This window comes from Salvelinus fontinalis, chromosome 7, assembly GCF_029448725.1.
Source record: "Salvelinus fontinalis isolate EN_2023a chromosome 7, ASM2944872v1, whole genome shotgun sequence".
Classification (NCBI taxonomy): domain Eukaryota; kingdom Metazoa; phylum Chordata; class Actinopteri; order Salmoniformes; family Salmonidae; genus Salvelinus; species Salvelinus fontinalis.
The window spans coordinates 62417650-62445217 of record NC_074671.1 but is presented as its reverse complement, the minus strand read 5'-3'; the positions used below and the strand labels follow the sequence as shown (position 1 = coordinate 62445217).

The 27568-nt window shown below is 45.2% G+C and overlaps 1 protein-coding gene across 1 annotated transcript in view; it reads left to right on the top strand.

The window, feature by feature from the left end:
- Positions 1–26645, top strand: part of LOC129859977 (coiled-coil domain-containing protein 81-like) — a 38486-nt gene extending 11841 nt beyond the window's left edge. The window contains exons 3-14 of the mRNA XM_055930267.1: positions 1614–1767; positions 3835–4094; positions 4373–4538; positions 5018–5135; positions 8129–8240; positions 13800–13946; positions 15646–15753; positions 15956–16125; positions 16383–16461; positions 20304–20530; positions 21200–21325; positions 24695–26645. Coding sequence (XP_055786242.1) covers positions 1614–1767; positions 3835–4094; positions 4373–4538; positions 5018–5135; positions 8129–8240; positions 13800–13946; positions 15646–15753; positions 15956–16125; positions 16383–16461; positions 20304–20530; positions 21200–21325; positions 24695–24833 — 1806 coding nt within the window. The 3' untranslated portion in view covers positions 24834–26645. The remainder of the gene's footprint in view (positions 1–1613; positions 1768–3834; positions 4095–4372; positions 4539–5017; positions 5136–8128; positions 8241–13799; positions 13947–15645; positions 15754–15955; positions 16126–16382; positions 16462–20303; positions 20531–21199; positions 21326–24694) is intronic.
- The last annotated feature ends 923 nt before the right edge of the window (positions 26646–27568 follow it).

The window sequence follows — 27568 nt, the reverse complement described above, 5'->3', positions numbered from 1 at the left end:
GGAAGTGGTGTATTTATCTTGGGAGAGTGGGCCCAGGTGTTTCCCATGTAGCTGACGACCCTCCCAACTCCGCCCACCAGCATCCTAATAAGGAAACAAGATTAAAGAGAGAGAAAGCGGTAGACAGAGTGGGAGGGTCGTCACACAAGGCAGAATCAACCCCTGGCTATCAGATTACAACAAGGTTTACAAGGCAGAATCAACCCCTGGCTATCAGATTACAACAAGGTTTACAAGGCAGAATCACCCCCTGGCTATCAGATTACAACAAGGTTTACAAGGCAGAATCAACCCCAGGCTATCAGATTACAACAAGGTTTACAAGGCAGAATCAACCCCTGGCTATCAGATTACAACAAGGTTTACAAGGCAGAATCACCCCCTGGCTATCAGATTACAACAAGGTTTACAAGGCAGAATCAACCCCCTGGCTATCAGATTACAACAAGGTTTACAAGGCAGAATCAACCCCAGGCTATCAGATTACAACAAGGTTTACAAGGCAGAATCAACCCCTGGCTATCAGATTACAACAAGGTTTACAAGGCAGAATCAACCCCCTGGCTATCAGATTACAACAAGGTTTACAAGGCAGATTCAACCCCTGGCTATCAGATTACAACAAGGTTTACAAGGCAGAATCAACCCCTGGCTATCAGATTACAACAAGGTTTACAAGGCAGAATCAACCCCTGGCTATCAGATTACAACAAGGTTTACAAGGCAGAATCAACCCCTGGCTATCAGATTACAAGGTTTACAAGGCAGAATCAACCCCCTGGCTATCAGATTACAACAAGGTTTACAAGGCAGATTCAACCCCTGGCTATCAGATTACAACAAGGTTTACAAGGCAGAATCAACCCCTGGCTATCAGATTACAACAAGGTTTACAAGGCGGAGTTAAAATGCAGACATCAAACTCGAAGCCATCGGCGCACTGACTGAACGGCTGCCTGGCGAAGCAAACTGGCACTGTCTCTGTTCTCTGCTTTCTACGAGAGAAAAGGGCACGGGCTGCGGGCTGCTCTCTGCTTTCTACGACAGAAAAGGGCACGGGCTGCGGGCTGCTCTCTGCTTTCTACGACAGAAAAGGGCACGGGCTGCGGGCTGCTCTCTGCTTTCTACGACAGAAAAGGGCGCGGGCTGCGGGCTGCTCTCTGCTTTCTACGAGAGAAAAGGGCACGGGCTGAGCTGCTCTCTGAGCCAGTCAGCCAATAAAGACAGCTGTTGGATTTTAATTGGGATTGGAATGAATTGAGTTTAACTTTACATTTTTGGTGTGGAGCTACTGTAGTGTATGGCGACGCTCCTGGTCATAGTGTATGAATATAAACTCTGAAATTGGACTATTTTGCATGTACCATTGATTTGAAGCTGGCAACTATCTTATTGCCCAATTTTCAGTGAGATTATCATAAATAGTAGAGGCATTATCATGATTGTCCTTCGGCTGTATTCATCATCAGGTCTAGGAGAACTGGTTGACAACTTGTTGTGTCTGTTTGTCTGTCTGTCTGTCTGTCTGTCTGTCTGTCTGTCTGCCTGCCTGCCTGCCTGTCTGTCTGTCTGTCTGCCTGTCTGCCTGTCTGTCTGCCTGCCTGCCTGTCCAGGGGGTCTACATCGCAGGCCTGGGAGCCTTCACCTTCTCTCAGCAGAAGCTGGACGTCGGCAACAAGTTTGTTTTGATCCAGCGCCCCATCTTCCTGCTCTCTGAGAAGCTGTCCCAGTCACACGGCCTCAAGCAGGTCAAACCGCTGTCTGCAGGTGAGTGGCGATGGGTGGCGAAGAAAACACACACACACACACACACACACACACACACACACACACACACACACACACACACACACACACACACACACACACACACACACACACACACACACACACACACACACACACACACACACACGAGTACGCGTACGCACGCACACAGACACACACATGAGACATCTTCTGTCAAAGCTGGCACGCTTATGTGAACGACTGCAGATATCAAGCCTGAGTTGTGGGTCTGTGAGCTATACAATATTGTGCTGATAGTCCGCTGAGCTAAAGCCCAGGCAGTAGCTTGGGGAAATAGTTCAATTCTTCAGGTGCCAGGAAAGATGATTAATCATCCAAATTCCATTATGTTACACTGATACCAGCAATTTGTCCCATAGAAACAGTGTGTTACACTGATACCAGCAATGTGTCCCATAGAAACAGTGTGTTACAGTGATACCAGCAATTTGTCCCATAGAAACAGTGTGTTACACTGATACCAGCAATGTGTCCCATAGAAACAGTGTGTTACGCTGATACCAGCAATGTGTCCCATAGAAACAGTGTGTTACACTGATACCAGCAATGTGTCCCATAGAAACAGTGTGTTACAGTGATACCAGCAATGTGTCCCATAGAAACAGTGTGTTACACTGATACCAGCAATGTGTCCCATAGAAACAGTGTGTTACGCTGATACCAGCAATGTGTCCCATAGAAACACTATGTTACACTGATACCAGCAATGTGTCCCATAGAAACAGTGTGTTACGCTGATACCAGCAATGTGTCCCATAGAAACAGTATGTTACACTGATACCAGCAATGTGTCCCATAGAAACAGTGTGTTACACTGATACCAGCAATGTGTCCCATAGAAACAGTGTGTTACACTGATACCAGCAATGTGTCCCATAGAAACAGTGTGTTACACTGATACCAGCAATGTGTCCCATAGAAACAGTGTGTTACACTGATACCAGCAATGTGTCCCATAGAAACAGTGTGTTACACTGATACCAGCAATGTGTCCCATAGAAACAGTGTGTTACACTGATACCAGCAATGTGTCCCATAGAAACAGTGTGTTACACTGATACCAGCAATGTGTCCCATAGAAACAGTGTGTTACGCTGATACCAGCAATGTGTCACATAGAAGCAGTGTGTTACACTGATACCAGCAATGTGTCCCATAGAAACAGTATGTTACACTGATACCAGCAATGTGTCCCATAGAAACAGTGTGTTACAGTGATACCAGCAATGTGTCCCATAGAAACAGTGTGATGAAAGAGAATGAATGAGAAAACCCAGTGCACAGCTGTGTGTCTAAATCCAAGTGTTGCTTTTAGCAGGAGCATCACAATGACATTGACCGTTCTAGTCATTGTATTTCTATGTGTGTGCCTGTGCCATCCGTCTGTCCGTCCGTCATCACTGCAGGGGATGTGCCACTGGTCCAGCTCAACTTCCCAGCCCTGTCTGTAGAGAGCATGTTGGGAATGGGATAGAGAGAGACATATTAACACACTAAGATGGCTGTCTGTGGAGAACATGTTGGGAATGGGATAGAGAGAGACATATTAACACACTAAGATGGCTGTCTGTAGAGAACATGTTGGGAATGGGATAGAGAGAGACATATTAACACACTAAGATGGCTGTCTGTGGAGAACATGTTGGGAATGGGATAGAGAGAGACATATTAACACACTAAGATGGCTGTCTGTGGAGAACATGTTGGGAATGGGATAGAGATAGACATATTAACACACTAAGATGGCTGTCTGTAGAGAACATGTTGGGAATGGGATAGAGATAGACATCTTTTTGTGGCTGAGTCTTATCCAACCCAGGTTGTCTGTCTATACACGACTGTTAGCCCGCTGAGCTAAAGCCTATAGCTTTAACTTGGATAACTAAGTCTTCAGGTCTCAGACAAGCAGGTTAATCATCACATGAGTCCAGTACACTAACACTAGGAATGTGTGTCATCTATCTGTCATCACAGGAGTCCAGTACACTAACACTAGGAATGTGTGTCATCTATCTGTCATCACAGCAGGGGACGTGCCACTGGTCCAGCTCAACTTCACAGTTCTGTCTGTGGAGAGCCCGTTTGAGCGTCACGTGGTGGAGGGCTGTGTGAGAGAGACTCTGCTGGTGTTGCTGAGAGCCGTGGCCGCCGGACGCTCAGTCATCTTCACCTTCCACGCCATCGGAGAGCTGTTGTTCTGCCAGAGCAAAGTCAAGATGAAGTTCTACCACGACTTTGTCACCGCTCTGGACGGCAGCGGGAAGCTGCTCTTGGCGCTCTCCAATGTCAGTAGGGTGGATTAGATATGTCATGTAGGTAGTGTGTGTGTGGGGGATGGGGATTGGGTAGGGTGTGTGTGTGTGTGTGTGTGTGTGTGTGTGTGTGTGTGTGTGTGTGTGTGTGTGTGTGTGTGTGTGTGTGTGTGTGTGTGTGTGTGTGTGTGTGTGTGTGTGTGTGTGTGTGTGTGTGAGAGAGACAGAGAGAGAGAGCAGGTGTGTATGATTGTACAAGTGCGTTTGTATTTGTGTTGATGACAATCCCCCTACTCCCCTCTCTATCCCAGAGACCTGGCACCAGCAACTCTGTCCTGTTTGGGAGATCCAGCATACCAGGGACCAGCAACACCATCAACCTCCCCAGGATCTCTTCCCAACAGCGGGGGAAGGACTGGGGAGAGGAGGCCCTGGCCCAGGTCCAGATAGACTCAGACAGGAAGGAGAAGAATAGAGGTGAGGGAGAGACAGTGGTGTAATCTAGTCATCTAAAAACATTAAGGGGTTTTATGACCAAATTCAACTGATGGCCATATTCAACTGATGACCATATTCAACTGATGGCCATATTCAACTGATGGCCATATTCAACTGATGGCCATATTCAACTGATGGCCATATTCAACTGATGGCCATATTCAACTGATGACCATATTCAACTGATGGCCATATTCAACTGATGGCCATATTCAATTGCTTTGGATCAACTCAGTGAATATCTGGATCAGATTGAGGGGTTTTAATGGGTGTAACGTCTCTGGTGAGAGATATGTGTTGGGTTCACTTAACCTTGATAACCCTGTGTTGGAGAGAAAGGTAAGCTAATATAACATTATCTAGACTTGGACGTATCCCAGAACATGTATTTCTCTTCCTACGGTAGCTTCATCTGTCAAGTCTTTCTCATCTATAGTTATGTTACCATGTGTACCCAGAATCCCTGGTGACTCCGCGGTCCAGAACCAGACACACCCTGCACCCAGCCAAGGTCAACGGGATCAGTCTCACTGATGACCTGGAGCCCAGACCTCCAGCAGAGACCAACACTGACAGGTACTGTTACTGTCGGCCTCACTGCTAACCCCAGCTGTTGTTGGCCTCACTGCTAACCCCAGCTGTTGTCGGCCTCACTGCTAACCCCAGCTATTGTCGGACTCACTGCTAACCCCAGCTATTGTCGGCCTCACTGCTAACCCCAGCTATTGTCGGCCTCACTGCTAACCCCAGCTGTTGTAGGCCTCACTGCTAACCCCAGCTATTGTCGGCCTCACTGCTAACCCCAGCTATTGTCGGACTCACTGCTAACCCCAGCTATTGTCGGCCTCACTGCTAACCCCAGCTATTGTCGGCCTCACTGCTAACCCCAGCTGTTGTAGGCCTCACTGCTAACCCCAGCTATTGTCAGCCTCACTGCTAACCCCAGCTATTGTAGGCCTCACTGCTAACCCCAGCTATTGTCGGCCTCACTGCTAACCCCAGCTATTGTCGGCCTCACTGTTAAACCCAGCTATTGTCGGCCTCACTGCTAACCCCAGCTGTTGTCGGCCTCACTGCTAACGCCAGCTGTTGTTGGCCTCACTGCTAACCCCAGCTGTTGTCGGCCTCACTGCTAACCCCAGCTGTTGTCGGCCTCACTGCTAACCCCAGCTATTGTCGGCCTCACTGCTAACCCCAGCTATTGTCAGCCTCACTGCTAACCCCAGCTGTTGTCGGCCTCACTGCTAAACCCAGCTATTGTCAGCCTCACTGTTAACCCCAGCTATTGTCTGCTAACACTGCTAACCCCAGCTATTGTCAGCCTCACTGCTAACCCCAGCTATTGTCAGCTAACACTGTTAACTTAATCTCCTACTGACCAGGTTGCATCCCACATGGCACCATATTCCATATGTTACGTAGTGCACTACTTCATTGGGCTTTGATCAAAGGTAGTGCACAACATAAGGAATAGGCTGCCTTTTGGGACATAGCCACACACTGCCACAGGATAGTGAGTGAAGCTTGACCCTGGTTGGTCTCTCCTCTAACCCTGTTAATCCAGGACAGTAACACATAACCCTGGTGGGTCTCCTCTCTAAACCTGTTAATCCAGGACAGTAACACAAGACCCTGGTTGGTCTCCTCTCTAACCCTGTTAATCCAGAACAGTAACACAAGACCCTGGTTGGTCTCTCCTTTAACCCTGTTAATCCAGGACAGTAACACAAGACCCTGGTTGGTCTCCTCTCTAAACCTGTTAATCCAGAACAGTAACACAAGACCCTGGTTGGTCTCTCCTTTAACCCTGTTAATCCAGGACAGTAACACAAGACCCTGGTTGGTCTCCTCTCTAAACCTGTTAATCCAGGACAGTAACACAAGACCCTGGTTGGTCTCCTCTCTAAACCTGTTAATCCAGGACAGTAACACAAGACCCTGGTTGGTCTCCTCTCTAAACCTGTTAATCCAGGACAGTAACACAAGACCCTGGTTGGTCTCCTCTCTAAACCTGTTAATCCAGGACTGTAACACAAGACCCTGGTTGGTCTCCTCTCTAAACCTGTTAATCCAGGACAGTAACACAAGACCCTGGTTGGTCTCCTCTCTAACCCTGTTAATCCAGGACAGGAAACAAGTGTTTTAATCATCACTTCTAAGCGCTATCCTCGAGGAATCCAATGTACATCTAGTTGTATATGTTTTACCCAAATAAATTAAAGTCAGTGAGTAGCCTTCACTAAAACCTGAAGACTTGCGTTAGCTTTCTAACCCAATAATAAGTCAAATTCAGTGGCTAAGACCTGAAGACCCAATACCTAGGTTATGTCCCAATTATCTCTCCTTCCTCCCAAAGTGTGTACTTATTCACTTCCCTTTACTGATTTGAAAGGACTGGTATAAGAAATATGGTGGAAACTCCCAGGAGCCCCATGCCTCCAATTCAAATTAGATTTATGGGAAGTAGTGAACACGTGTTTATTATATTATTGGAACACACCGTTAGGCAATCTGCGGGAGTCTAGGAGAGGGTACTTGTGTTACTGTCCTGTCCTGGGGCAGTGGCTCCATGAATGATGCAGCTCTCCCTGTGTGGGACAGTCCCTCACCTGTCACCACCTGATCATTCAGACAGTGTTCTCTGAGGTTTAGCCTGCCCTGTACCCCCCACAGCGGTCCTGTGGCCCTGGGCTCTGAAACTAGACCCCTCTGGACATTCCTCCGTCCATACAGACACTGCCTGCGTCCCAAATGACATTTCAACCAGGGTCTCAACCCTGTGGTTGAATAGCCCCTGATCTGAAAGATAACCCAGGACTGCAGTTGATTAGCCCCTGATCTGAAAGATAACCCAGGACTGTGGTTGAATAGCCCCTGATCTGAAAGATAACCCAGGACTTTGGTTGAATAGCCCCTGACCTGAAAGATAACCCAGGACTGTGGTTGAATAGCCCCTGATCTGAAAGATAACCCAGGACTGTGGTTGAATAGCCCCTGATCTGAAAGATAACCCAGGACTGTGGTTGAATAGCCCCTGATCTGAAAGATAACCCAGGACTGTAGTTGAATAGCCCCTGATCTGAAAGATAACCCAGGACTGTGGTTGAATAGCCCCTGATCTGAAAGATAACCCAGGACTGTAGTTGAATAGCCCCTGATCTGAAAGATAACCCAGGACTGTGGTTGAATAGCCCCTGATCTGAAAGATAACCCAGGACTTTGGTTGAATAGCCCCTGACCTGAAAGATAACCCAGGACTGTGGTTGAATAGCCCCTGATCTGAAAGATAACCCAGGACTGTGGTTGAATAGCCCCTGATCTGAAAGATAACCCAGGACTGTGGTTGAATAGCCCCTGATCTGAAAGATAACCCAGGACTGTAGTTGAATAGCCCCTGATCTGAAAGATAACCCAGGACTGTGGTTGAATAGCCCCTGATCTGAAAGATAACCCAGGACTGTAGTTGAATAGCCCCTGATCTGAAAGATAACCCAGGACAGTGGTTGAATAGCCCCTGATCTGAAAGATAACCCAGGACTGCTATCTGTTTCCAACTTGCTGTCCTGTAGGTCCACAGTGTCTATCCTACCACTGGAAGGCGCTGCTCTGAAGGAGGGGAAGTTGAAGAGGGTGGACTCTCACCTGGACATGCCCTGTGTCAACCACAACAGGGCTGGGCAGGTGTGTGTGTGTGCGCCGAACACTCTGCTTTTGTGAGTGTGTATGAGGGGTGTCAATCAATCAATCAATCAATCAATCAATCAATAACTGTGTGTTTCCCTATAGGAGTTGTTACCTGTGTGTATATAACATCCCCTATCCTTCCCTATAGGAGTTGTTACCTGTGTATATAACATCCCCTATCCTTCCCTATAGGAGTTGTTACCTGTGTATATAACATCCCCTATCCTTCCCTATAGGAGTTGTTACCTGTGTGTATAACATCCCCTATAGGAGTTGTGTTACCTGTGTATATAACATCCCCTATCCTTCCCTATAGGAGTTGTGTTACCTGTGTATATAACATCCCCTATCCTTCCCTATAGGAGTTGTGTTACCTGTGTATATAACATCCCCTATCCTTCCCTATAGGAGTTGTGTTACCTGTGTATATAACATCCCCTATCCTTCCCTATAGGAGTTGTGTTACCTGTGTATATAACATCCCCTATCCTTCCCTATAGGAGTTGTGTTACCTGTGTATATAACATCCCCTATCCTTCCCTATAGGAGTTGTTACCTGTGTATATAACATCCCCTATCCTTCCCTATAGGAGTTGTTACCTGTGTATATAACATCCCCTATCCTTCCCTATAGGAGTTGTTACCTGTGTGTATAACATCCCCTATAGGAGTTGTGTTACCTGTGTATATAACATCCCCTATCCTTCCCTATAGGAGTTGTGTTACCTGTGTATATAACATCCCCTATCCTTCCCTATAGGAGTTGTTACCTGTGTATATAACATCCCCTATCCTTCCCTATAGGAGTTGTTACCTGTGTATATAACATCCCCTATCCTTCCCTATAGGAGTTGTTACCTGTGTGTATAACATCCCCTATAGGAGTTGTGTTACCTGTGTATATAACATCCCCTATCCTTCCCTATAGGAGTTGTGTTACCTGTGTATATAACATCCCCTATCCTTCCCTATAGGAGTTGTGTTACCTGTGTATATAACATCCCCTATCCTTCCCTATAGGAGTTGTGTTACCTGTGTATATGACATCCCCTATCCTTCCCTATAGGAGTTGTGTTACCTGTGTATATAACATCCCCTATCCTTCCCTATAGGAGTTGTGTTACCTGTGTATATAACATCCCCTATCCTTCCCTATAGGAGTTGTTACCTGTGTATATAACATCCCCTATCCTTCCCTATAGGAGTTGTTACCTGTGTATATAACATCCCCTATCCTTCCCTATAGGAGTTGTTACCTGTGTGTATAACATCCCCTATAGGAGTTGTGTTACCTGTGTATATAACATCCCCTATCCTTCCCTATAGGAGTTGTGTTACCTGTGTATATAACATCCCCTATAAGAGTTGTTACCTGTGTATATAACATCCCCTATAAGAGTTGTTACCTGTGTACATAACATCCCCTATCCTTCCCTATAGGAGTTGTTACCTGTGTGTATAACATCCCCTATCCTTCCCTATAGGAGTTGTGTTACCTGTGCATATAACATCACCTATCCTTCCCTATAGGAGTTGTTATCTGTGTATATAACATCACCTATCCTTCCCTATAGGAGTTGTTACCTGTGTATATAACATCACCTATCCTTCCCTATAGGAGTTGTTACCTGTGTATATAACATCACCTATCCTTCCCTATAGGAGTTGTTACCTGTGTATATAACATCACCTATCCTTCCCTATAGGAGTTGTTATCTGTGTATATAACATCACCTATCCTTCCCTATAGGAGTTGTTACCTGTGTATATAACATCACCTATCCTTCCCTATAGGAGTTGTTACCTGTGTATATAACATCACCTATCCTTCCCTATAGGAGTTGTTACCTGTGTATATAACATCACCTATCCTTCCCTATAGGAGTTGTGTTACCTGTGTGTATAACATCACCTATCCTTCCCTATAGGAGTTGTGTTACCTGTGTATATAACATCCCCTATAGGAGTTGTTACCTGTGTATATAACATCCCCTATCCTTCCCTATAGGAGTTGTGTTACCTGTGTGTATAACATCCCCTATAGGAGTTGTTACCTGTGTATATAATATCCCCTATCCTTCCCTATAGGAGTTGTGTTACCTGTGTGTATAACATTCCCTATAGGAGTTGTTACCTGTGTATATAACATCCCCTATAGGAGTTGTTACCTGTGTATATAACATCCCCTATAGGAGTTGTGTTACCTGTGTATATAATATCCCCTATCCTTCCCTATAGGAGTTGTGTTACCTGTGTATATAACATCCCCTATCCTTCCCTATAGGAGTTGTGTTACCTGTGTATATAACATCCCCTATCCTTCCCTATAGGAGTTGTGTTACCTGTGTATATAACATCCCCTATCCTTCCCTATAGGAGTTGTGTTACCTGTGTATATAACATCCCCTATCCTTCCCTATAGGAGTTGTGTTACCTGTGTATATAACATCCCCTATCCTTCCCTATAGGAGTTGTGTTACCTGTGTATATAACATCCCCTATCCTTCCCTATAGGAGTTGTTACCTGTGTATATAACATCCCCTATCCTTCCCTATAGGAGTTGTTACCTGTGTATATAACATCCCCTATCCTTCCCTATAGGAGTTGTTACCTGTGTGTATAACATCCCCTATAGGAGTTGTGTTACCTGTGTATATAACATCCCCTATCCTTCCCTATAGGAGTTGTGTTACCTGTGTATATAACATCCCCTATCCTTCCCTATAGGAGTTGTGTTACCTGTGTATATAACATCCCCTATCCTTCCCTATAGGAGTTGTTACCTGTGTATATAACATCCCCTATCCTTCCCTATAGGAGTTGTTACCTGTGTATATAACATCCCCTATCCTTCCCTATAGGAGTTGTTACCTGTGTGTATAACATCCCCTATAGGAGTTGTGTTACCTGTGTATATAACATCCCCTATCCTTCCCTATAGGAGTTGTGTTACCTGTGTATATAACATCCCCTATCCTTCCCTATAGGAGTTGTGTTACCTGTGTATATAACATCCCCTATAAGAGTTGTTACCTGTGTATATAACATCCCCTATAAGAGTTGTTACCTGTGTACATAACATCCCCTATCCTTCCCTATAGGAGTTGTTACCTGTGTATATAACATCCCCTATCCTTCCCTATAGGAGTTGTGTTACCTGTGCATATAACATCACCTATCCTTCCCTATAGGAGTTGTGTTACCTGTGTATATAACATCACCTATCCTTCCCTATAGGAGTTGTTACCTGTGTATATAACATCCCCTATAGGAGTTGTTACCTGTGTATATAACATCCCCTATCCTTCCCTATAGGAGTTGTTACCTGTGTATATAACATCACCTATCCTTCCCTATAGGAGTTGTTACCTGTGTATATAACATCACCTATCCTTCCCTATAGGAGTTGTTACCTGTGTATATAACATCACCTATCCTTCCCTATAGGAGTTGTGTTACCTGTGTATATAACATCCCCTATAGGAGTTGTTACCTGTGTATATAACATCCCCTATCCTTCCCTATAGGAGTTGTGTTACCTGTGTGTATAACATCCCCTATAGGAGTTGTTACCTGTGTATATAATATCCCCTATCCTTCCCTATAGGAGTTGTGTTACCTGTGTGTATAACATTCCCTATAGGAGTTGTTACCTGTGTATATAACATCCCCTATAGGAGTTGTTACCTGTGTATATAACATCCCCTATAGGAGTTGTGTTACCTGTGTATATAACATCCCCTATCCTTCCCTATAGGAGTTGTGTTACCTGTGTGTATAACAACATCACCTATCCTTCCCTATAGGAGTTGTGTTAGCTGTGTATATAACATCCCCTATAGGAGTTGTGTTACCTGTGTATATAACATCCCCTATCCTTCCCTATTGGAGTTGTGTTACCTGTGTATATAACATCCCCTATCCTTCCCTATAGGAGTTGTTACCTGTGTGTATAACATCCCCTATAGGAGTTGTGTTACCTGTGTATATACCATCCCCTATCCTTCCCTATAGGAGTTGTGTTACCTGTGTATATAACATCACCTATCCTTCCCTATAGGAGTTGTGTTACCTGTGTATATAACATCCCCTATCCTTCCCTATAGGAGTTGTGTTAGCTGTGTATATAACATCCCCTATAGGAGTTGTTACCTGTGTATATAACATCCCCTATCCTTCCCTATAGGAGTTGTGTTACCTGTATATATAACATCCCCTATAGGAGTTGTGTTACCTGTGTATATAACATCCCCTATCCTTCCCTATAGGAGTTGTGTTACCTGTGTATATAATATCCCCTATCCTTCCCTATAGGAGTTGTGTTACCTGTGTATATAACATCCCCTATCCTTCCCTATAGGAGTTGTGTTACCTGTGTGTATAACAACATCACCTATCCTTCCCTATAGGAGTTGTGTTAGCTGTGTATATAACATCCCCTATAGGAGTTGTGTTACCTGTGTATATAACATCCCCTATCCTTCCCTATTGGAGTTGTGTTACCTGTGTATATAACATCCCCTATCCTTCCCTATAGGAGTTGTTACCTGTGTGTATAACATCCCCTATAGGAGTTGTGTTACCTGTGTATATACCATCCCCTATCCTTCCCTATAGGAGTTGTGTTACCTGTGTATATAACATCCCCTATCCTTCCCTATAGGAGTTGTGTTAGCTGTGTATATAACATCCCCTATAGGAGTTGTGTTACCTGTGTATATAACATCCCCTATCCTTCCCTATTGGAGTTGTGTTACCTGTGTATATAACATCCCCTATCCTTCCCTATAGGAGTTGTTACCTGTGTGTATAACATCCCCTATAGGAGTTGTGTTACCTGTGTATATACCATCCCCTATCCTTCCCTATAGGAGTTGTGTTACCTGTGTATATAACATCACCTATCCTTCCCTATAGGAGTTGTGTTACCTGTGTATATAACATCCCCTATCCTTCCCTATAGGAGTTGTGTTAGCTGTGTATATAACATCCCCTATAGGAGTTGTTACCTGTGTATATAACATCCCCTATCCTTCCCTATAGGAGTTGTGTTACCTGTATATATAACATCCCCTATAGGAGTTGTTACCTGTGTATATAACATCCCCTATCCTTCCCTATAGGAGTTGTTACCTGTGTATATAACATCCCTTATCCTTCCCTATAGGAGTTGTTACCTGTGTATATAACATCACCTATCCTTCCCTATAGGAGTTGTTACCTGTGTATATAACATCCCTTATCCTTCCCTATAGGAGTTGTTACCTGTGTATATAACATCACCTATCCTTCCCTATAGGAGTTGTTACCTGTGTATATAACATCCCTTATCCTTCCCTATAGGAGTTGTTACCTGTGTATATAACATCACCTATCCTTCCCTATAGGAGTTGTTACCTGTGTATATAACATCCCTTATCCTTCCCTATAGGAGTTGTTACCTGTGTATATAACATCCCCTATCCTTCCCTATAGGAGTTGTTACCTGTGTATATAACATCCCCTATAGGAGTTGTGTTACCTGTGTATATAACATCACGTATCCTTCCCTATAGGAGTTGTGTTACCTGTGCATGCAGCGGGCCCAGCGTAACATCCCCCACTACCTGGCAGAGGAGAGGCTGATGGAACAGCAGGAGGAGGAGAGGGTGTTACTGTTCAACGAGCAGCGCAGAGACCAGGACTACCTACAGAGGGAGCAGGTGAGGCCAGCACCACTCTGATGATGAGACGAGCAACATGGCACATGTTCCCTTTGTCTTTTACTCTTTGGAGTGATGAATAGACAGAATACTACTCCACTAAAAGCCAAGGGAGAATCTGCATTTGTACTTCTGTTTAAATCCTGGAGTCAGATTAAACTCAGTAGTCAGATTAAACTCAGTAGTCACATTAAACTCAGTAGTCAGATTAAACTCAGTAGTCACATTAAACTCAGTAGTCACATTAAACTCAGTAGTCAGATTAAACTCAGTAGTCACATTAAACTCAGTAGTCAGATTAAACTCAGTAGTCAGATTAAACTCAGTAGTCAGATTAAACTCAGTAGTCAGATTAAACTCAGTAGTGAGGTGACACTGAGCCTGTGTGTATTTGTGATGTGGTGTGTGGGTGTGTATTTGGGACGTTGTGGCATGTGTGTGTGTGTGTGTGTGTGTGTGTGTGTGTGTGTGTGTGTGTGTGTGTGTGTGTGTGTGTGTGTGTGTGTGTATTTGTGATGTGGTGGCGTGTGTGTGTGTGTGTGTATTTGTGATGTGGTGGTGGTGGTGGTGGTGGTGGTGTGTGTGTATGTGTGTGTGTGTGGGTGTGTGTATTTGTGACGTGGTGGTGGTGGTGGTGTGTGTGTGTGTGTATTTGTGACGTGGTGGTGGTGGTGGTGTGTGTGTGTGTGTGTATTTGTGACGTGGTGGTGGTGGTGTGTGTGTGTGTGTGTGTATTTGTGATGTGGTGTGTGTGTGTGTGTATTTGTGACGTGGTGGTGGTGGTGTGTGTGTGTGTGTGTATTTGTGACGTGGTGGTGGTGGTGTGTGTGTGTGTGTATTTGTGATGTGGTGGCGTGTGTGTGTGTGTGTGTATTTGTGATGTGGTGGTGGTGGTGGTGGTGGTGGTGGTGTGTGTGTATATGTGTGTGTGTGGGTGTGTGTATTTGTGACGTGGTCGGGGTGGTGGTGTGTGTGTGTGTGTGTATTTGTGACGTGGTGGTGGTGGTGGTGTGTGTGTGTGTGTGTGTATTTGTGACGTGGTGGTGGTGGTGGTGTGTGTGTGTGTATTTGTGATGTGGTGTGTGTGTGTGTGTGTGTGTGTATTTGTGACGTGGTGGTGGTGGTGTGTGTGTGTGTGTGTGTGTGTATTTGTGGTGTGGTGTGGTGTGTGTGTGTGTGTGTGTGTGTGTATTTGTGACGTGGTGGTGGTGGTGTGTGTGTGTGTGTGTATTTGTGACGTGGTGGTGGTGGTGTGTGTGTGTGTGTGTATTTGTGGTGTGGTGTGGTGTGTGTGTGTGTGTATTTGTGACGTGGTGGTGGTGGTGTGTGTGTGTGTGTGTGTGTATTTGTGACGTGGTGGTGGTGGTGGTGGTGTGTGTGTGTGTGTGTGTGTATTTGTGACGTGGTGGTGGTGGTGGTGGTGTGTGTGTATTTGTGATGTGGTGTGTGTGTATTTGTGACGTGGTGGTGGTGGTGGTGGTGTGTGTGTGTGTGTGTGTGTATTTGTGACGTGGTGGTGGTGGTGGTGGTGTGTGTGTATTTGTGATGTGGTGTGTGTGTATTTGTGACGTGGTGGTGGTGGTGGTGGTGTGTGTGTGTGTGTGTGTGTATTTGTGGTGTGGTGGTGGTGTGTGTGTGTGTGTGTGTATTTGTGGTGTGGTGGTGTGTGTATTTGTGGTGTGGGGGTGTGATATGTTAGGCGGACCGTCTGGAGATACGTCAGAACAACCAGAAGGGGGCAGCGTTCAACCTGACAGTGTCTGAAGCCATGAAGGAGAAGAAGGTTACTCGCTCCTCCCACTTCCATGTGAGCCCTGGCCTTGTCCAATCAGCACACTGATCTTCAGGGGGTTTAAATGTTCTAGAGTTCAAATGGTTCACGGCTTTTCAGTTGCTGCATTTAGCATGCATTGGTCTATGCACAGTTACTATTGCAACACTTAGCCAATGGTCTAAACTTATCAATGAATGATGTTGTGATGATATTGAACCCCCCTCTCCCCCCACAGGGTTCGTACATCTTCAGGGGCCGTCCCCTCACCCCTCCCAGGGTCCATAAGCAGCGCGGCTACATGCAGGATCTGCGGGCCCAGGCGGAGTGGAGGAAGGGCCAGGTCAGCCAGACTCAGCAGGACCAGGAGCGCATCCACCTGCTACAACAGGTCCAGCTTGCACAGGAGTAGGTGATGCATCTGAGTCCCACATGGCACCCCATTTCCTATGTAGTGCACTACTTCGTTTTAACCAGGGCTCTTCAGTCCACTATAAAGGGAGTAGGGTACCGCGTCAATATGTTTGTCCAAGAGGAAGTGCACCTGCTGCCATGAACCCATGTAACCAGGCTTGTGGTCTCTACTGTACATACAGAATGCTGTGGTCATTGTACAACCTGTTGCTCAGTTTCTACAGTGTGTGAATAGCTGTTGTGTGTCTCAGAACCTCCTTGCATAAGTCCCAGCAGCTCCACCTGAAACAGAAGAACACTAGCTGTTACAAGAAAGCCCTGGATACACAGGTAAGAGTCTGTCCTACCATATGTTATATAGCATACCTACCAGACCATACCTACCAGACCTACCAGACCCTACCTACCAGACCGTACCTACCAAGCCATACCTACCAGACCATACCCACCAGACCTACCAGACCCTACCTACCAGACTGTACCTACCAAGCCATACCTACCGGACCATACCTACCAGACCATAACTACCAAGCCCTACCTACCAGACCATACCTACCAGACCATAACTACCAAGCCATACCTACCAGACCATACCTACCAGACCCTACCTACCAGACCGTACCTACCAAGCCATACCTACCAGACCATACCTACCAGACCTACCAGACCCTACCTACCAGACTGTACCTACCAAGCCATACCTACCGGACCATACCTACCAGACCATACCTACCAAGCCCTACCTACCAGACCATACCTAACACACCACACCATACCTACCACACCATACCTACCACACCATACCTACCTACCTACCACACCATACCTACCACACCATACCTACCACACCATACCTACCACACCATACCTACCAGACCAGACCAGACCTACCAAAGACATGCCTCCCACCATGTGTTATACAAGTGCAGGTTGAAGTGGAGGGATATTTATTATGTTGATTAAAATGCTGTGGATTGAATAACTGAACTCCCAGGTGTGCTGCACAGGTTAAGGCTGAGCAAGGCAGAGGGGACCACTACAGATCGATGTTTACCTGACTTACTGTCTTGTTGTACAGGTGGAAACAGGGAAGGGCAAGCCGCAGAAAGCCAAGGGAGATAGGAGAGTGATGTTCCCGCCCATCCAGGGAAAGACAGCGCCAGGAGATGACTCAGAGCAGGCAGGAAACATAATATAGACAAGTCTCTACGGAGAGGAGAGGATAGGGGGAGACAGATGGAGAGGTTTAAGATAAAGAAGGGAAGGGATAGAGAGGGAAGGAAAGAGGGAGGAGAAATGGGGAGGAAGAGGAGGTAAAATTCATGGTAAAGAAGGACAGTTGAGCCAGACATGAAGAACTTAAAGAAGCGGAGTTGAGCCAGACTTGAAGTACTTAAAGAAGAACAGTTGAGCCAGACTTGAAGTACTTAAAGAAGAACAGTTGAGCCAGACTTGAAGTACTTAAAGAAGAACAGTTGAGCCAGACTTGAAGAACTTAAAGAAGCGGAGTTGAGCCAGACTTGAAGTACTTAAAGAAGAACAGTTGAGCCAGACTTGAAGTACTTAAAGAAGAACAGTTGAGCCAGACTTGAAGAACTTAAAGAAGCGGAGTTGAGCCAGACTTGAAGTACTTAAAGAAGAACAGTTGAGCCAGACTTGAAGTACTTAAAGAAGAACAGTTGAGCCAGACTTGAAGTACTTAAAGAAGAACAGTTGAGCCAGACATGAAGAACTTAAAGAAGAACAGTTGAGGAAGAAAATGCAGTAGATGAGGGAATTGAACAGTAGTCCAGCTGCTCTGTGGTGTCTATGACTAGTCCAGGTTGAGCAGTAGTCCAGCTGCTCTGTGGTGTCTATGTCTAGTCCAGGTTGAACAGTAGTCCAGCTGCTCTGTGGTGTCTATGTCTAGTCCAGGTTTAACAGTAGTCCAGCTCCTCTGTGGTGTCTATGTCTAGTCCAGGTTGAACAGTAGTCCAGCTGCTCTGTGGTGTCTATGTCTAGTCCAGGTTGAACAGTAGTCCAGCTGCTCTGTGGTGTCTATGACTAGTCCAGGTTGAACAGTAGTCCAGCTCCTCTGTGGTGTCTATGTCTAGTCCAGGTTGAACAGTAGTCCAGCTGCTCTGTGGTGTCTATGTCTAGTCCAGGTTGAACAGTAGTCCAGCTCCTCTGTGGTGTCTATATCTAGTCCAGGTTGAACAGTAGTCCAGCTCCTCTATGGTGTCTATGTCTAGTCCAGGTTGAACAGTAGTCCAGCTCCTCTGTGGTGTCTATGTCTAGTCCAGGTTGAACAGTAGTCCAGCTCCTCTATGGTGTCTATGTCTAGTCCAGGTTGAACAGTAGTCCAGCTGCTCTGTGGTGTCTATGTCTAGTCCAGGTTGAACAGTAGTCCAGCTGCTCTGTGGTGTCTATGTCTAGTCCAGGTTGAACAGTAGTCCAGCTCCTCTGTGGTGTCTATGTCTAGTCCAGGTTGAACAGTAGTCCAGCTGCTCTGTGGTGTCTATGTCTAGTCCAGGTTGAACAGTAGTCCAGCTCCTCTGTGGTGTCTATGACTAGTCCAGGTTGAACAGTAGTCCAGCTCCTCTGTGGTGTCTATGACTAGTCGAGGTTGAACAGTAGTCCAGCTGCTCTGTGGTGTCTATGTCTAGTCCAGGTTGAACAGTAGTCCAGCTGCTCTGTGGTGTCTATGTCTAGTCCAGGTTGAACAGTAGTCCAGCTCCTCTGTGGTGTCTATGACTAGTCCAGGTTGAACGGTAGTCCAGCTGCTCTGTGGTGTCTATGTCTAGTCCAGGTTGAACAGTAGTCCAGCTGTTCTGTGGTGTCTATGTCTAGTCCAGGTTGAACAGTAGTCCAGCTCCTCTGTGGTGTCTAGTCCAGGTTGAACAGTAGTCCAGCTCCTCTGTGGTGTCTATGTCTAGTCCAGGTTGAACAGTAGTCCAGCTCCTCTATGGTGTCTATGTCTAGTCCAGGTTGAACAGTAGTCCAGCTGCTCTGTGGTGTCTATGTCTAGTCCAGGTTGAACAGTAGTCCAGCTGCTCTGTGGTGTCTATGTCTAGTCCAGGTTGAACAGTAGTCCAGCTCCTCTGTGGTGTCTATGTCTAGTCCAGGTTGAACAGTAGTCCAGCTGCTCTGTGGTGTCTATGTCTAGTCCAGGTTGAACAGTAGTCCAGCTCCTCTGTGGTGTCTATGACTAGTCCAGGTTGAACAGTAGTCCAGCTCCTCTGTGGTGTCTATGACTAGTCGAGGTTGAACAGTAGTCCAGCTGCTCTGTGGTGTCTATGTCTAGTCCAGGTTGAACAGTAGTCCAGCTGCTCTGTGGTGTCTATGTCTAGTCCAGGTTGAACAGTAGTCCAGCTCCTCTGTGGTGTCTATGACTAGTCCAGGTTGAACGGTAGTCCAGCTGCTCTGTGGTGTCTATGTCTAGTCCAGGTTGAACAGTAGTCCAGCTGTTCTGTGGTGTCTATGTCTAGTCCAGGTTGAACAGTAGTCCAGCTCCTCTGTGGTGTCTAGTCCAGGTTGAACAGTAGTCCAGCTCCTCTGTGGTGTCTATGTCTAGTCCAGGTTGAACAGTAGTCCAGCTCCTCTGTGGTGTCTATGTCTAGTCCAGGTTGAACAGTAGTCCAGCTCCTCTGTGGTATCTATGTCTAGTCCAGGTTGAGCAGTAGTCCAGCTGCTCTGTGGTGTCTATGTCTAGTCCAGGTTGAACAGTAGTCTAGCTCCTCTGTGGTATCTATGTCTAGTCCAGGTTGAACAGTAGTCCAGCTCCTCTGTGGTGTCTATGACTAGTCCAGGTTGAACAGTAGTCCAGCTGCTCTGTGGTGTCTATGTCTAGTCCAGGTTGAACAGTAGTCCAGCTCCTCTGTGGTGTCTATGTCTAGTCCAGGTTGAACAGTAGTCCAGCTCCTCTGTGGTGTCTATGTCTAGTCCAGGTTGAGTAGAAAACAATCCCAGCACACTGGTGATCTTCATACTCTGCTGATCTAATGGCTCTTCTTTAACCGAGAACAGGAAGTCACAGTTGAGAGATTCCACTACTTATAGATGACAGATGACTTTCCAGTAGTTGTGAGCTCCTTTGTGATTGTAATCTTCACCCAGGTTGAGTAGAAAAATAATGTGATGATCTTGATGCTCCACAAATCTAATGGATGTTATTTCATTAACGTATCTACCAGGTGGAGTACCAGGGCTCGGGCCTCCCAGCGCGCCTGCCCGACTCGGACGGCCCTGTGTTTGGCCAGCTGGACTGTACCCCTGCTGGGCTGTCAGAGCAGAGGCAGCGGGCGGAGAAGGTCTACCAGGAACAGCTGACCACGGCTAATAACAAGAGAAAAGAGCTGCTCCTTCACCGCAGCACCAAACAGAAGAACGAGAGAGAGATGCTCAATGGGAACAGGAAGGAGTGAGTGGGGAGGGGAGAGAGAGAGGGAGAGAGAGGTGGGAGAAAGGGAGAGAGAGGTGGGAGAAAGGGAGAGAGAGGTGGGAGAGAGGGAGAGAGAGATGCTCAACAGGAACAGGAAGGAGTGAGGGGGGGTGGGAGAGAGGTGGGAGAGAGAGGGAGTCATAGAGAGACGGGGGAGTGGGGGGAGAGAGGGGGGAGAAAGGGAGAGAGAGATGGGAGAGAGGGAGCGAGAGATGCTCAACAGGAACAGGAAGGAGTGAGGGGGGGTGGGAGAGAGGTGGGAGAGAGGTGGGAGAGAGAGGGAGTCATAGAGAGACGGGGGAGTGGGGGGAGAGAGGGAGGAGAAAGGGAGAGAGAGATGGGAGAGAGGGAGAGAGAGATGCCAACAGGAACAGGAAGGAGTGAGTGGGGGGGGGGTGGGAGAAAGGGAGAGAGGGAGAGAGAGGTGGGAGAAAGGGAGAGAGAGGGAGTCATAGAGAGACGGGGAGGGTGAAATTCTTCACTTGAAATTCAGAAAGTGAGTGAATAAAATGAGAATGCAGAAAACATTGGTATGTGGAACGGTTCAAGCTTAAAGGTTAAAGCTTAAAGGTTAAAGGCCATTTTATATAAGATGTCTTGTCTATATGATCTGTTTCTATATTTTCCTCTCACTCTCTCTCCTGGCAGACTGATAAACGACCACATCAAACGCTTTGAGAAGCTGCGTAACCTGCGGGCCTCGTTGGAGGACACCTGGAGACGCAGCGCCGACCTGAAACGCCACCGAGACAGAGAGGAGAAGGAATTCATCAGGTAATATACTCAACTCACAACCTGGATTGGCCCTAACCCTTCTATGTTTACAGATCTGTAAGATGGAAACAATAGGATGGAAGCTTTCCCACTACACTGTTTATACCTATCCAGACCCTTCAGATCCACCACTATACTGTTTATACCTATCCAGACCCTTCAGATCCACTACTACACTGTTTATACCTATCCAGACCCTTCAGATCCACCACTACACTGTTTATACCTATCCAGACCCCACCACTACACTGTTTATACCTATCCAGACCCCACCACTACACTGTTTATACCTATCCAGACCCTTCAGATTTACCACTATACTGTTTATACCTATCCAGACCCTTCAGATCCACTACTACACTGTTTATACCTATCCAGACCCCACCACTACACTGTTTATACCTATCCAGACCCTTCAGATCCACTACTACACTGTTTATACCTATCCAGACCCTTCAGATTTACCACTATACTGTTTATACCTATCCAGACCCTTCAGATCCACTACTACACTGTTTATACCTATCCAGACCCTTCAGATCCACCACTACACTGTTTATACCTATCCAGACCCCACCACTACACTGTTTATACCTATCCAGACCCTTCAGATCTACCACTATACTGTTTATACCTATCCAGACCCCACCACTACACTGTTTATACCTATCCAGACCCTTCAGATCCACCACTACACTGTTTATACCTATCCAGACCCTTCAGATCCACCACTACACTGTTTATACCTATCCAGACCCTTCAGATCCACCACTACACTGTTTATACCTATCCAGACCCTTCAGATCCTCCACTACACTGTTTATACCTATCCAGACCCTTCAGATCCACCACTACACTGTTTATACCTATCCAGACCCTTCAGATCCACTACTACACTGTTTATACCTATCCAGACCCTTCAGATCCACCACTACACTGTTTATACCTATCCAGACCCTTCAGATCCTCCACTACACTGCTTATACCTATCCAGACCCTACAGATCCACCACTACACTGTTTATACCTATCCAGACCCTTCAGATTTACCACTATACTGTATATACCTATCCAGACCCTTCAGATCCACTACTACACTGTTTATACCTATCCAGACCCTTCAGATCTACCACTATACTGTTTATACCTATCCAGACCCTTCAGATCCACCACTACACTGTTTATACCTATCCAGACCCTTCAGATCCACCACTACACTGTTTATACCTATCCAGACCCTTCAGATCCACTACTACACTGTTTATACCTATCCAGACCCTTCAGATCTACCACTATACTGTTTATACCTATCCAGACCCTTCAGATCCACTACTACACTGTTTATACCTATCCAGACCCTTCAGATCCACCACTACACTGTTTATACCTATCCAGACCCTACAGATCCTCCACTACACTGTTTATACCTATCCAGACCCTTCAGATACACCACTACACTGTTTATACCTATCCAGACCCTTCAGATCTACCACTACACTGTTTATACCTATCCAGACCCTTCAGATCCACCACTACACTGTTTATACCTATCCAGACCCTTCAGATCCACCACTACACTGTTTATACCTATCCAGACCCTTCAGATCCACCACTATACTGTTTATACCTATCCAGACCCTTCAGATCCACCACTATACTGTTTATACCTATCCAGACCCTTCAGATCCACCACTACACTGTTTATACCTATCCAGACCCTTCAGATCCACCACTATACTGTTTATACCTATCCAGACCCTTCAGATCCACCACTATACTGTTTATACCTATCCAGACCCTTCAGATCCACCACTATACTGTTTATACCTATCCAGACCCTTCAGATCCACCACTACACTGTTTATACCTATCCAGACCCTTCAGATCCACCACTATACTGTTTATACCTATCCAGACCCTACAGATCCACTACTACACTGTTTATACCTATCCAGACCCTTCAGATCCACTACTACACTGTTTATACCTATCCAGACCCTTCAGATCCACCACTACACTGTTTATACCTATCCAGACTCCACCACTACACTGTTTATACCTATCCAGACCCTACAGATCCACTACTACACTGTTTATACCTATCCAGACCCTTCAGATCCACTACTACACTGTTTATACCTATCCAGACCCTTCAGATCCACTACTACACTGTTTATACCTATCCAGACCCTTCAGATCCACTACTACACTGTTTATACCTATCCAGACCCTTCAGATCCACTACTACACTGTTTATACCTATCCAGACCCTTCAGATCTACCACTATACTGTTTATACCTATCCAGACCCTTCAGATCCACCACTACACTGTTTATACCTACCCAGACCCTTCAGATCCACTACTACACTGTTTATACCTATCCAGACCCCACCACTACACTATTTATACCTATCCAGACCCTTCAGATCTACCACTATACTGTTTATACCTATCCAGACCCTTCAGATCCACTACTACACTGTTTATACCTATCCAGACCCCACCACTACACTGTTTATACCTATCCAGACCCTTCAGATACACCACTACACTGTTTATACCTATCCAGACCCTACAGATACACCACTATACTGTTTATACCTATCCAGACCCTTCAGATCTACCACTATACTGTTTATACCTATCCAGACCCTTCAGATCCACTACTACACTGTTTATACCTATCCAGACCCCACCACTACACTGTTTATACCTATCCAGACCCTTCAGATACACCACTACACTGTTTATACCTATCCAGACCCTTCAGATACACCACTACACTGTTTATACCTATCCAGACCCTTCAGATACACCACTACACTGTTTATACCTATCCAGACCCTACAGATCCACTACTACACTGTTTATACCTATCCAGACCCTTCAGAACCACCACTACACTGTTTATACCTATCCAGACCCTACAGATCCACTACTACACTGTTTATACCTATCCAGACCCTTCAGATCCACTACTACACTGTTTATACCTATCCAGACCCCACCACTACACTGTTTATACCTATCCAGACCCTACAGACAGGGGCTAGGGTCAAGAAGGAGAAAAAGGTAGTGATTTGGGACCGGCTGATTGAGTTGATCACTATCATGATAGTTGACGTCTTCTATCTGTACCATCACATTCTGATGTTGATCTCTGATGTCTCTGACAGGTCTGGGAGCAGTCTGCTGATTGACTGACCACATTCTGACGTTGATCTCTGATGTCTCTGACAGGTCTGGGAGCAGTCTGCTGATTGACTGACCACATTCTGACGTTGATCTCTGATGTCTCTGACAGGTCTGGGAGCAGTCTGCTGATTGACTGACCACATTCTGACGTTGATCTCTGATGTCTCTGACAGGTCTGGGAGCAGGCTGCTGATTGACCAGTGTGAGCAGTACCGCCGCTGTTACCAGTGCAAGAGGAAGACAGAGAACTGTGGAGAGACAAACATCTGGAAAGAGTCTCACTACATCCCTGGCTCTCGCCTCATGGTGTAGACCGCTGAAACCTGGTCTCAGAGCAAACGTATCCATGCCACTCCATTTAGTATGATATGTTACTTTACATTAGATCACATTAGATTGGCTTACCAACGTAATAGCGGTCGTACAATATAATACGAATTGTAAGACGTATTTTACGTCTTGATCGCACCAGTATCCTTTGACCCGTTTAGTATGATATATCACACTCCACTGCTTTAGTATGATATATCACACTCAACTGCTTTAGTATGATATATCACACTCAACTGCTTTAGTATGATACAGCACACTCCACTGCTTTAGTATGATATATCACACTCCACTGCTTTAGTATGATATATCACACTCAAATGCTTTAGTATGATATATCACACCCCACTGCTTTAGTATAATATATCACACTCCACTGCTTTAGTATGATATATCACACTCCACTGCTTTAGTATGATATATCACACTCCACTGCTTTAGTATGATATATCACACTCCACTGCTTTAGTATGATATATCACACTCCACTGCTTTAGTATGATATATCACACTCCACTGCTTTAGTATAATATATCACACTCCACTGCTTTAGTATGATACAGCACACTCCACTGCTTTAGTATGATATATCACACTCCACTGCTTTAGTATGATATATCACACTCCACTGCTTTAGTATGATATATCACACTCAACTGCTTTAGTATGATATATCACACTCAACTGCTTTAGTATAATATATCACACTCCACTGCTTTAGTATGATATATCACACTCCACTGCTTTAGTATGATATATCACACTCAACTGCTTTAGTATGATATGCTACATTAGTTTAGGAGTTAAGGTTAGGAGTTAGATTAAAGGGTTAGGGGAAGGGTTAGCTAACATGCTAAGTAGTTGCAAAATACCTAAAAAGTAGTAAGTAGCTGCAAAGTTGCTAATTAGCTAAAATGCTAAAGTTGTCTGTGATTACATTGAAATGCGTAACCTTTGGCTTGCTAAACGTTTGCTCTGCCTTAAGTAACCTACTGTCATACCAACGTAACATATCATACTCATTTGAGTGTCCCTGGATTTACATATGCCAAAAAGGAGATGTTCTATTGGAGTGGCACGGATTTTAGTCAAATATAAAATATGTTCTGAGACCAGTCTTGTAGAACGCATGATGTGTAACCGCAACAGAGCTGGGGTCAATTCCATTTCAATTCCAGTCAATTCCATTTCAATTCCATTTCAATTCCAGTCAATTCCATTTCAATTCCAGTCAATTCCATTTCAATTCCATTTCAATTCCAATCAATTCCATTTCAATTCCAGTCAATTCCATTTCAATTCCATTTCAATTCCAGTCAATTCCATTTCAATTCCAGTCAATTCCATTTCAATTCCATTTCAATTCCATTCAATTCCATTTCAATTTCAGTCAATTCCATTTCAATTCCAGTCAATTCCATTTCAATTCCATTTCAATTCCAGTCAATTCTATTTCAATTCCAGTCAATTCCATTTCAATTCCATTTCAATTCCAGTCAATTCCATTTCAATTCCAGTTAATTCCATTTCAATTCCAGTCAATTCCATTTCAATTCCAGTCAATTCCATTTCAATTCCATTTCACTTCCAGTCAATTTCGGGAAAGTAAATCAAATTCCAAATGTTCCTCATTGAAAAGCATCGAAGATAATTGGAGTTGGAATTTCAGTGTACTTCCTGAATTGACTGGATTTTAAATAGAATTGACTCCAACCCTGAACAATCCTCAGAAGACTAGAAATCTTAGACTTAATCCTATAAATAAACACCCGTCTGTGAAGGATAATACTTGAATATGTTTGTGCTTGTAGGCTAATTGAGTGTGTTAATTATCATGGTGTGTACAACACTACAAGCCTTCATGAGTGTTTGTTTCTGCTCTTCTGTATTTTTTTCACCCCGATCATGTGTGTGTTTTTGCTGTGTGTGTGTGTGTGTGTGTGTGTGTGTGTGTTGTCACCTTTGATTGATCGTAAAGCAGCTTAACCAATCCTGTCGGTCAACAAAATGACCCATTGTCTGTGGACTCATCTCTTACCTAGTTACCATTCTCTCCAGTGCACAACTGGCCAACTAGTCTGTGATGACGTATAACAAACACTAGGGGTCGTGATAGAGCAGAAGGTCTAGAGGAGGGAGAGAAGGATGACTGTCTGTTAATCAGAGATAATAGAAGATATACGGAGGGATGGAGGGATGGAGTACAGTCAAGGAGGAGGTGTGCAGAAGGGAGAGAGGATGGATGAAAGACTGCAGGGAGTGAATGAGGGGGAGAAGTGCATGTGTAGGCGTCATGACACAGAGTAGGGCCTGCATCCCAAATGGAACCCTATTCCCGACATAGTGCACTACGCTCTATGGGCTCTGGTCAAAAGTAGTGCACTATAAAGGGAATAGGGTGCCATTTGGGATACAAACTATGATGGATGTTCTGCTGAAGTTCAAGAAGAGGTTATTATAGCTTGTTAGTTAGTGGACTCTCTGTATCAGTCTCTTCTTTCCCAGTCCTCTCACACTGCCACTTATCTGTAAACATACAGTGGCAAGAAAAAGTATGTGAACCCTTTGGAATTATCTGGATTTCTACATAAATTGGTCATAAATTTAGATCTGATCTTCATCTAAGTCACAACAACAGACACCATAGTGTGCTTAAACTAATAACACACAAATTATTGTATTGTTATTGTCTATATTGAATACATCGTTTAAATATT